Source organism: Hemitrygon akajei, chromosome 14 (assembly GCF_048418815.1).
Source record: "Hemitrygon akajei chromosome 14, sHemAka1.3, whole genome shotgun sequence".
In the NCBI taxonomy this organism is placed as follows: domain Eukaryota; kingdom Metazoa; phylum Chordata; class Chondrichthyes; order Myliobatiformes; family Dasyatidae; genus Hemitrygon; species Hemitrygon akajei.
The window spans coordinates 69,661,470-69,674,051 of NC_133137.1; the positions used below are offsets into that span (position 1 = coordinate 69,661,470).

A 12,582-nucleotide genomic window follows, 5' to 3' on the forward strand; every position below is an offset into this window, starting at 1 on the left:
GTGTGAAGGTTTTTTTGTTAAGGTTGTAAGGATTTTCTGATACTGATTTTCAAGTGATCATGAGCCCAGAGTATTAAGCATTGCATTTTGTACACCTTGTCAAAATCACGCACTGACCAGAAAGATAGGTGGTATGTGCCAGCCTTAACTTTTTTTGAATGCCTAAGTGTCACCCCCGTTCTGATAATAAGTATAAATATTCATTAAAAACTGTTTTTGTAATGGAGGATAAAAGCTATTAATTTTAAGTTATAGTAGACCCCATGCATTATTGCATTTGATCACATTGTGGGGTTTGGAGAGGAGGGCTAGTCAAATATATTTTGTTCTGGCTAAGTAAAAGCAAATCTTAGGATATAGTGATCATGTGTGGTTCTTTTAAGCATCCAGTTACTTTTGATTTTTAGTTATTATTGATAATGTGCTTTTGTAGTGACAGTTCTTTGGAAGAACTTCCACAAGTTGCCTACAGATCCTGTGTACCATACATACTAGCCGATTGTTCAGTAATGTTTCATGTCCAGTGTACAATTGTGCTATAACCCGAAAGAAAGGTGCCTCTGTTAGATAAGTACACAGATTATATTTTTTCAGCTGTTGAATAACTGAAATTGATGTATTATTGTAGAGTAGATTGGTAGATGTATTTTACCAATCTTGTGCACTTTGGAAATAGCCATGGGGAAATGTTAAAATACTGTTAGTAAATGACCATTGACATACTTTACTGTCAGTCACATTAATTTCCATTTTCAAGAAACTTGAAGAATATTGCATAAAATATCATCAGTGTCACTTAAGCCAGGTTGTCATTTGTCCTTTAAGTATGCACTCTGAAATTCGGATGGTCTCCAAACATTTTGGAGAGCTCACCATTCCACCTGTCAAAGAAGGTATAAGCAAATGAAGCTGATGTCTTCAGAAATGGTATTTTTTTCCCCTAAAATTACATTTTTAATGTCTCAAGATATTATAGTTTTGCTGGGAAATACTAGTCCAGATTTTTTTTCTGTGGGTCTCTCAAAGGATAAGCATCAAACTGTTCTGCAAAAGGGATCGCACAGGAAGATTTATTTAACAATCTACTGTAAGGTGATTATGTGATCAGGGCAGGCATGTTTTAGCTGGCAACATCACATAATAGCCAACTGATTGGTTGATACTCTATTTTCTTTCACTAATTAGAAATACCTGACCCTGAAATGCTATATTTTTTTCATGAGTCCCAGCTTGTTTAAATACTAATGTGATCTTACATCATTCATTTCATTTACAGTTTTTTTTTTGATGAGCATAATGCAAATCAGATGTATTCTAAATGGTTTCAGTTTGTTAAATGTACTTGGAAGACAATCCATTTCCTAATATAAATCTTTGAAATTAGTTAACTTTATTGAAAAATGCCCCATGCATTTATATATTGTCTCTAGGCTTTCAATTTATTTTTGCAGTAGTTTCCTATTCATCCCCCTACTGACACCCCCTCTTCTTATCTCAATCCATCTATTTAGATACTTGTGGAGATCTTACAGTTTGTCTATTAAGCATTTAATTACTTTGTGATCACATAAGACATATATAACATTATTTTTCCTGTGCCTGAGGGTTATTCACAATTTTTCATTTATTGTTAATAGCTTCATAGCCTGAAGCTTCCTGGTTGCATATTAAAATTAAGCTTGACCAAGCTTTACCCATCATTTTCTGAAAACAAAGGCTAAATTCATTTCTGTGAATGAAAATTAGAGGATAAATGTAAATATACCTAATAGTGTATTGCCACTTAATTAAAAGTACACAAAAGTTAAAGTTTAGAGTGGTATTCAGAACTTAACAGCACAATGAGTTTATTTGATGTATCATATCTGTACTGGTTTTCTGAAATGACTATCCACAATCCCATTCATTTTTGCCGAGTACCCATTATTATTTAATCTCTTTAAAGAGTTGTCCCAGATATCAATATATGTTAACATTGTTCTACTTTAAAAATGTTTTGACCATGTTTCTGTGGTTCTTTTAATGATGAATTTAAATATATGTCATCTGGTTATCTGTCAGGTTTACCTGATCTTAATTAAACAAAATCCTTTGTAATTTTGAATCCTTGGAAACCAAACTGTTAGTTCAATCCTTTTGAGTGGTAATATTACTTCCCAGGATTAAACAACTGCTCTATAAGTTTAGAGGTTAGTTTTAAATGTCTGATTACTGTTTTTATTGGAGGCATTCTAATATTTAAATCCTTACCCCTCCCAACTTTCCTGGTGAATTGCATGGGTTACAGATGAAGGTTCCTCTGTAATATCAAGGAACATAACTGGATGCTTTTGTGTTCTTTGGAATAAAATACTGTTTTTTGTTTTTAAATTAATATACCAGAAAATTGCATTAAACTTGAAAAACTGAAACACTTATCCTGACCTTTTTTAGATAGATAGATAGATAGATAGATAGATAGATACTTTATTCATCCCCATGGGGAAATTCAACTTTTTTTCCAATGTCCCATACACTTGTTGTAGCAAAAACTCATTACATACAATACTTAACTCAGTAATAATATGATATGCATCTAAATCACTAACTCAAAAAGCATTAATAATAGCTTTAAAAAAAGTTCTTAAGTCCTGGCAGTTGAATTGTAAAGCCTAATGGCATTGGGGAGTATTGACCTCTTCATCCTGTCTGAGGAGCATTTCATCGACAGTAACCTGTCGCTGAAACTGCTTCTCTGTCTCTGGATGGTGCTATGTAGAGGATGTTCAGGGTTTTCCATAATTGACCGTAGCCTACTCAGCGCCCTTCGCTCAGCTACCGATGTTAAACTCTCCAGTACTTTGCCCACGACAGAGCCCGCCTTCCTTATCAGCTTATTAAGACGTGAGGCGTCCTTCTTCTTAATGCTTCCTCCCCAACACGCCACCACAAAGAAGAGGGCGCTCTCAACAACTGACCTATAGAACATCTTCAGCATCTCACTGCAGACATTGAATGACGCCAACCTTCTAAGGAAGTACAGTCGACTCTGTGCCTTCCTGCACAAGGCATCTGTGTTGGCAGTCCAGTCTAGCTTCTCGTCCAACTGTACTCCCAGATACTTGTAGGTCTTAACCTGCTCCACACATTCTCCATTAATGATCACTGGCTCCATATGAGGCCTAGATCTCCTAAAGTCCACCACCATCTCCTTGGTCTTGGTGACATTGAGACGCAGGTAGTTTGAGTTGCACCATATCACAAAGTCCTGTATCAGTTTCCTATACTCCTCCTCCTGTCCATTCCTGACACACCCCACTATGGCCGTGTCATCAGCGAACTTCTGCACATGGCAGGACTCCGAGTTATATTGGAAGTCAGATGTGTACAGGGTGAACAGGACCGGAGAGAGTACGGTTCCCTGTGGCGCTCCTGTGCTGCTGACCACTGTGTCAGACCTACAGTCTCCCAACCGCACATACTGAGGTCTATCTGTCAAGTAGTCCACTATCCAATCCACCATGTGAGAGTCTACTCCCATCTCCGTTAGTTTGTGCTTTAAGATCTTGGGCTGGATGGTGTTATTGAAACAACAAATGAGAATAGGGATGTTTAGGAAATAATTTTTTCAGCATTTTACATAGTATTGAAAGAATTGTTTATATGTTTGATTACAATGTTTTGTTTTCTTTTCCTCTCTGATTAGTTTCAGTTTTAATGAAAAGCTACCGATGTCCCATTAAGACATCATATTAATGAAAATTGCCATTTCTGGACAGTAGTGTGCTATAACCCCTGAATATCTAATTGTACATTTGTTTTTTTCTCTTTTCAGATCTCCAGTGCATATAGTGGCCACAAGTAAAAGTTTACATTCCTATGCTCGTCCTCCTCCAGTTCTTTCAGAAAGTGAACCTGGCCTGTCCACAAATCATTGGGAAGAACAGACTAATGTAAAAAGAGAAAGGGTATGTTTACTTAATTTAATTAGACTTGTACTTTTGTCAAAATACAGAAACAATGAAAGTAACATAAATAAATAAAGTTTACATATTCATGTTTGTAATCAACTTCTTGAATATGGCATCACTGCGTCAATTTCGATGACAGTCATGTTCAAGTTCCCCCCTTGCTACATCCTCTCCAGTCCAAAGACGTGAAGCGATGTCTCGGAGTGCAGTATTGTGTTCTTCACCTGCAAGGCATTTTCTTTAAAGCATTTGCATTGTGGAGAGTTGTAATAGCCAGAGCCAGCTCCTTAAAAGTAACCCCCTACTCTTTATCTACATCCATTAACCCATTCCCCTCTGAATTCTTTTAAAATTTTTCTTCCATGAACCTCAATCTTTGAATCCCATCCCTTTTGCCATTATCGTTACATTTTCTGATCCATGAAGTTTGTGCATGAAGAAAATGCCTTGTAGGTGATGATTGCAGCACTTTGTGCTGATCTTTCACAAATCCTCTGACGAGAGAGGGCGTGGCAAACGAGGAGCTTGGCTGCGACTGCACACCGAAACGACTTGGCAACGACATGTCTATCTCATTGTCCCACAGCACTGAGCAACTAAAAATAAAAACTGGCAACAATTTTTGTTTCTTTCATGAGTCCTGTCCCTCTGCTGAGTCGAATGCTGGCCTCAGCTGTGAAATAACGGCAGCAAGTAACTGTTGTTGCTGATAAAATGGCTTAATATGAAAGAGAAACATCTTGTAGGAACACATCCGAGTTTATAACATGGGATTCAATAGTGAAACAGAGGTTTGCATTACAGAAGCTTGTGATATGGATAGTATTCTCTGAATGCAACTCCTCTGTAATGCAAGAGGGAATGCATCGTAATAACAATTGCTTGTCTGATCTTTCTGTTTGCTTATGATTAATCATTTATACTTTATTTTGCTACAGGTGAGTAGTGAGTCAGAGTCAGATATCTTTTGTATGTCATCACTGTCAGATGATGATGAACTTGGTTGGTCGAATTCATGGCCACAAACTGCTTGGAACTGCTTCATGAAAGGTAAGAATGTACTTTGATTTATTCAGGCTAAAACATTCATAGAACAAATTATGTAATGAGTATTGAACATAATTTTAGTAGCTGCAGTTTTTCATTGTAAGCTGCTGTTAATCTGTGTGTTACAGGGACACGTCTGCGATTCCATAAGGGTGATAATAGAGAGTGGCTTGATGTTGAAGAATTTGCAAAATTGGAACTAGCAGCTGAAGATAAAAAAATCTTAAAGGGCAATGCACATAAGGTGGCCATTTTATGCTTTTTTGCTCTGAAATATTATTTTCAATTGAATTAATTTCCACCAAACACTTTAATAAGTTCACATTTTTTACCAACGATCTCCTGGGAATTTGATACTTTGTGGGGCATAAAAGTAAGTAGGGTACGTCCAGTAATTAGGTCCGATCAGGGGATTGTAATCTCAATTGCTGTGAATTAATCCATCCAATAAAAAACCTTGTGTGTGATGCAAGAAAATACATACTATCTTCCCAAAAAAAGAAGAAAAATGTACATGATGTACCATTAATATTGCAACATTGGTAGAATTGTCATCTTGATGAAAAACTAATTAAGGCAAGGTACATATCCATTTAGAGATCAGCTTTCTTAAAGAGCTGCATTTCAAAGTTTTAAATCATCAGCTTTTAAAGACAGAGCGAATTCAATTAAGACACTTTATACAGGGTTAAGTAGATGCCTTTTCAATTATGGCCTTTAAAAGATCAGGAAGCTTTTAAGAACCAACAGAAGGCAATTAAAAAATCATAAGGAGAGAACAGATGAAATGTGAAGTTAAGCTAGACAATAATATAAAAGAAGATGCCAAAAGGTGCCGCAATGAGATACATAAAAGAGTAAAAGAGAGGTGAGAGTAGATATCGGACTGCTGGAAAATTATGCTGGAGGGGTAGTAATGGTGGATGAACTTAAGAAGTATTTTGCATCAGTCTTCACTGTGGAAGACACCAGCCAGAAATTTGAACGTGTTGGGGGGCAGAAGTGAGTCTTGCTGCTATTTCTAAAGAAAAGGTGTTTGGAGAGCTGAAAGGTCTGAAGGTAGGTAAGTCAGCTGGACTAGATGGACTACATTCCAGGGTTCTGAAAGTGGAGCTGAAGAGATTATGTAGGCACTATTAATGATCTTTCAAGAATCACTAGATTCTGGAATGGTTGCAGAGGACTGGAAAATTGCAAATGTCAGTCCACTCTTTAAAAATAGAGGGAGCAAACAAAAATATCAGTTAGCCTGATATCAGTGGTTGGGAAGATGTTGGAGTCCATTATTAAAGATGAGGTTTCAGGGTACCTTGAGGTGCATCATAAACTAGACGAAAGTCAGCATGGTTTCCTTAAAGGAAAATCTTGCCTGACAAATCTGTTGGAATTCTTTGAAGAAATAACAAGCAGGATGACAGTCAGTGGATGTTATTTACTTTGGTTTTCAGAAAGTCTTTGACAAGGCGCTGCACATAAGGCTGCTAAACAAGATAAGAGCCCATGGTATTACAGGAAAGAGACTAACATGGATGGAGGATTGGCAGGAGGCAAAGAGTGGGGAAAACAGAGGCTTTTCAGGTTGGCTGCCGGCGGCTAGTGCTGTTCTGCAGGGATCTGTCTTGGGTCCGCTTCTTTTCACATTGTATCAATGATTTGGATGATAGAATTGATAGTTTTATAGCCAAGATTGCAGGCAATACGAAGATAGGTGGAGCGGCAGGTAGTATTGAGGAAGTAGGGAGTCTACAGAAAGAGTTGGATTAGGAGAATGGGCAAAGACGTGACAGATGGAATATTGAGAAGTGTATTGTCATGGACCTGGGTAGATGGAATAAAGTTGTAGACTATTTTCTAAATGGGAGAAAATTCATAAATCAGAGGTGGAAAGGGAATTGGAAGTTCTCGTGCAGGATTCCCTGAAGGCTTGCAGGCTGAGTCAGAGGCAATGAAGGCAGATGCAGTTTTAGCATTCCTTTCAAAAAGGACTAGAATATAAAAGCAAGAATGTAATGCTGAGGCTAAATAAGGCATTGGTCAGACTGCAATTGGAGGGTTGTGAGCAGTTTTAGGCCCCTTATCTAAGGAAAGATGTGCTAGCATTGGAGAGGGTCCAGGTGAGATTCATGAGAATGATTCCAGGAATGAAAGGGTTACCATATAAAAAGTGTTTGATGGCTGGGCCTGTACTTGCTGGATTTTGGAAGATTGAGGAGAGTACCTCATTGAAACCAATCGAATGTTGAAAGGCCTAGATGAGAGGATATTTCCTATAGTAGGGGTCTAGGACCTTAGGACACAGAATAGAGGGACATCCTTTAGAACAGAGATGAAGAAGGATTTCTTTAGCCAGAGGATGGTGAATCTGTAGAGTTCATTACCATAGATGGCTGTGAGGCCAAGTCGTTGGGTATAGAGTATTTAAAACAGAGATGAATAAATTATTGATTATTAGAGGGCATGAAAGATAACGGAGGAGGCAGGAGAATGGAATTGGGATGGATAATAAATTAACCATATGGATTGGTAAGGCAGACTCAATGGGCTAAATAGCCTAATTCTGCTTCTGTGTTCTATGGTCTCATGAAAAGAAAGATATTTGAAAAGAATTGTTCAGAATGGGCTATTTATGATGAAAACAATTTATATTACAGAAAAATAGATACGGTTCTGAGGGATTAAAGTTAGTGGGACACTCAGAAATCATTTCCTTTGGACGTTCTGTGCTGAAATTAACATTCGATCCTGGCAAGTCACAGGATGGCAAATTGACTGTGGAGTGCAGGTTGGATCACCCCTTCTATGTGAAAAATAAAGGTCAGAAATGTACCTGTGTTGTTGCAATTTTAATTTATTGATTCCTGAATGTGTGATATAGATGCTTTTTTTTTGCTAAAACCTGGATGCAATTATTTGTTTTTTCTTTAAATAAATGCAGGATGGTCTTCCTTTTACCCCAGTCTAACGGTGGTTCATCATGGAATTCCTTGTTATGAAATGGAAGTTGGAGATGTCTGTCTACCTCCCGGGCATCCAGATGCCAACAACTTTGACGATTCAGGAGTCTTTGACACATTTAGGAGGTGATGAGAAATTTATTTCACTGACTTTATTTATAAGTAGCATTGTTTCTAAATATAATGGATCTGAAATTTTTGAAAAAGGACATACTGTAAACTAGGGATGTAATTAGTTAAAAAGTATGTGATATCTTGAGTGTAAATAATGCAAATAAGAAGAAATGTATACAAAATTTCATGTTTCTTAATTGCAAAAAAAAAACAGGATGTTCTCATGCATTTTGGATCTTTTAATGGGATCAATTCAGCCATAAAATACTTCCTTTGGAATTTCAGAATGTTAACACCCCCTGGGGAATGAAACTAGGGGATAACATTTAAATTTAAATGTTATTTTATTGGGACTTCCATTAGGATTTCAGAGTTCAGAAATAATGTATTTGGTGGAAGGATATGAAGCCCCTTGATCCTGTTCTCATTTAATCTTGCCTGATCCTACACTTTCAGATAACTTCCTGTAAATACATTTATTATTAAACCTATATTGTATTAGTTCACTTGACAACCAAGAATCATCAGTGTTAAATTTAAGTTTTCCAATAAATAAAGATATTCTGAACCCAGTCACTTATTGGACACCTCTGTAGGCCAATGTATTATTTCGAAGTTCATAATTCGTTATTAAATTCAGCCTTTCCTCAATGGACTCTGTCTATATTTCGTGGCTCAGTTAGCAGTCAGCATAATAAAAGACCCCACCCACCCCCGACATTCTCTCCTATTCTCTCTTCCATCAGGCAGAGGACACAAAAGCCAATAGGCACGTAACACCAGGCTCAAGGGCAGCTTCAATCTGACTGTTATAAGGCTTTTAAATAGTTCCCTAGTATGAGTCCTAGTTGCACCTGACTCACAATATGGTTTGTTATGGACTTGCAACTTACTATATGCCTGTACTATACTTCCTCTGTAGGTGTTACATTTTATTCTGCACTGTTGTTATTTTACCTCATTCTACCCCAATGCACTGTGTAATGATTTGATCTGTGTAACAGTATACAAGGACAACTTTTCACGATGTTTCAGTACATGTGAAAAGAATACATCAATTCCAATATTGATTTTATGATTCTTAACATCCCATAATTTAAAGATTGATTCTACGGCCACCAGGATAAGCAAATAGTATGCTTCCAGGTAATTCTACATATCTGTGAAATGTTGCACAAGAGAATAATGCTTAAGAGGTGGGAAAAGGGTGAAACAGGGTATGCATAAGATTTCAGAAGATGTATAAAAACTATGCATTTTGTTAAATGGATTTGTTTGGTATACAGAAATTTTTTGTACTGTATGTAGGGTGAGAATGGGAATGGAGAAGTACCATCATCGGTGGTAGTATGTAGTTTCTATATGCCAAATTTACAAGAGTAGTTCTGTTCCTAGGAGGCCAGATTGACTGATTGTTTTGGTAAACTCACTAGCTCATTGTAGTTTGTTCTTAACCTCAGTGTTGGCACTTTTCTACACCCATGTCAGGACAAGCTAAAAGAAGCTATACTTATGTTAGATCTTGTACTCCGTTGCTGGACTTAGCATTGAGTCCACACAAACAAGGTGCAAATTCATTTTGCATTTGGTTCCTCAGCTTTAGGCCAACATTGAGTAAATTGGTAAGGACTGCTAAATGTCTTTTGTATTTCCCTTCATAGTTTAATATTGGTTATTTCATTGCACTTAAATTTACTGAGAAAGCTGTTATTCTGTAAACTTACTTCTAATACTCGTTAGTATTTTTAAAAAATATTGACGTCTATTTTTAAATGTCTTTGCTATAGAAATTTAATAGGAGTTCAAAGTCTGAAAGCCACAAGCTGTGAAAAGGATATCATTGCAGTGGGTGCCATGTGTAGTCTATTTACCATTCAGGCCTGCTCCATCTTGTATAGAGGACAGGGTCTCCAGTATCATTACAGCTGCAGTGCTGCAAAGAGTAAGTTTAGCCTTGGGAATAGTGTAATTAGCAGGCAGGATCAAACGTAATATGGTCCAAATGGATATTAGGGTTACAAATGCAAAATTATGGCAACAATGAAGAAATGTTTTACAAGCATAATATGTTTAATATACACTCTTGCATGACAATTCAGCAGTAAGTTGCTTTTTCCAGCAAACACTTTAAAGCAGTTAAAGATTTCTGGAAATAATCAGTAAAAAAGTTCATTACTTTTCATTTATTACAGCTATGATTTTACACCATTGGATTCCTCGGCTGTATACGTTCTGAGTAGTATGGCTCGTCAGCGTCGCGCTTCCCAGACAAGTGCCAGCAGTCCGGATTGTGAAAAGTCTGAATGGATTACAGGCTCTGTGCCTTCTGAATCACCACATCTGCCTTGTAATTATAATAAATCCAGTAAAAGTCTAACCTCAGGGACCGCAAGCACATTGAGTACCACTTCTCCCACCAATAGTAAATGCAAGAGACCAATGAATGCCTTCATGCTCTTTGCCAAAAAGTACAGAGTTGAATACACTCAGATGTACCCAGGAAAAGATAACAGGTTGGTTTAAATAGAAGTGGATTTTAATTATAAAAGATAGTAAATCTTAATGAAGTAGTAGTCCCATTAGCAATTATTTTATATTATTTATTGCACTTGCTCTACATTTGATTTGTATCTTTGAATTTTGTGTTACCATCTTAGTTTATCTTGAAATAGAAAAGAGTTTCTATATTTTTTGAGTTTAGTTTTCATATGGGAACTTGGATCATGTTTGGGATATTACAATTCCAAAAGAATTGATCAAAAAGCATATAGAGAATGGTATGGAAAATTGTATTCTTGTGGCAGGGAAGGGATGGCAAAGTTTCCCCTCCATTTCTCCATTTCCTTGCAATCTTCTACATCCTGTTTTGACATTTTTGCTCCTACCTTTATGGAATCTTCTCCCAAGACCAGGAGGGATGACTGCTATTGATGAAACATTCCTGCAGATCTGCTGTGCTCCAGAAGACACTTTGTTCAGTAATGCTATCCTTATGAACCATTTGTACGTCATCTGTTTTAAGATCTGGTTATCTGCAGAGTGTTTATTGGATTCATAGAGTTGTAACATTGGTGCTGATCCTGTGAAGAAATACTGCTTTCTGATCTTGTAAATTCTGAAAATCAGTTATGTTAAAGGTTTGGTATGCAGTGTCTGCTGTGGTTTTCAATTTTCAGAATATTAAATAAGTTTTGTTTTAGCGTCATGCCATGGTGTTACACAGTAATGTTGCAACTTCAGGAACAGTTCCAACCTACACTGGCTAGACCATTCATAACTTAAATACTTTTCTACTAGCTTTCTGTACCTTTTCCAGTCTAACCAAGTTATTAATATCCTTCATCCATGGAATCATTCTAATAAATATTTTCTGTACTCTTTCTGAGGCCTTCACTTTGTTCCTGAGGTATGGTGTTTGGAACTGGACACAGTGCTCCATTTGTGGTTGAGCAAGTTCTTAATGACTTTCCTGGTCTTGTACACTATCCTATTAACTTCTCAACCTGCTCTATCACTTCAAAATAACTACCCATATTTCTTTCGGACTCTTCTTGTAACCTTTTCTGTATCGTGCACTCGAGCTTATATTGTGTATCCTTGTTCTTAGCTTTTGGCATTTACCGGTTCACAATACAGACAGCTTGATCTGGCAAATAAACTGGAACTCAATGGGATGGAGTTGCCTGGCAGGTGTATAGCATTACTAGAACATGATAACCTTTGCCCTCTTGTATATTTATTTGCCACTTCAATCACTTGCACTGTTCTCTATTCCACATAGATTTTATTTGTCTTAAAAAAAATACTAGCCTAATTTTAATGCTGAAGTTTGCTTAAGTATAAGCAGGTCAGAAGATTGGACAGAATATATCAAAACAAAAGTGAAGAATAACTTGAGGGTTAATAAGGAAGGGAAAAAACAATCAAAAATATAATCAGTATCAGGTTTATTTTCACCGGCATGTGTCATGAAATTTAACTTAGCAGCAGCAGTACAATCCAGTACATGATAATATAGAAGGCTAGTACCCAAGAGGGAGTTGACTAATTTTGCAACTTTCTGCAGCTTCTTTCGGTCCTGTGCAGTAGACTCCCATACCAGACAGTGATGTAGCCTGTCAGAATGTTCTCTACGGCACATTTATAGAAGTGTTCGAGTGTTTTAGTTGACAAACCAAATCTCTTCAAACTCCTAATGAAATATAGCCACTGCTTTCTTTATAGCTGCATCGATATGTTAGCACCAGGTTAGATCCTCAGAGATTTTGACACCCAGGAACTAGAAATTGCTCACTCTCTCCACTTTTGATCCCTCTATGAGGATTAAATACTGTATTTAGAAACAAACTGAAGAGTGTTGGTCCTGTAACAGTGAGTCTATAAAAGGGAATTAATGGATAGGCAGGGAGTAAGTGAATCAAAACAGACTTTTGGCATCAATCTGTACTATATAGGACTTAAGTAATATCTCAGAAATATCTCAATATCAGGATTTGGAAAGGAAGGAAGAGCTCAGG

General features: G+C 37.0%; 1 protein-coding gene across 2 annotated transcripts in view; it reads left to right on the plus strand.

The window, feature by feature from the left end:
• Window positions 1–12,582, plus strand: part of hbp1 (HMG-box transcription factor 1) — a 45,669-nt gene that overhangs the window by 18,691 nt on the left and 14,396 nt on the right. For both annotated transcript variants that reach the window (XM_073066322.1, XM_073066323.1), the window contains exons 4-9: window positions 3,815–3,947; window positions 4,889–5,000; window positions 5,126–5,241; window positions 7,649–7,811; window positions 7,933–8,077; window positions 10,258–10,578. In XM_073066322.1, the coding sequence (XP_072922423.1) occupies window positions 3,815–3,947; window positions 4,889–5,000; window positions 5,126–5,241; window positions 7,649–7,811; window positions 7,933–8,077; window positions 10,258–10,578 (990 nt within the window). The remainder of the gene's footprint in view (window positions 1–3,814; window positions 3,948–4,888; window positions 5,001–5,125; window positions 5,242–7,648; window positions 7,812–7,932; window positions 8,078–10,257; window positions 10,579–12,582) is intronic.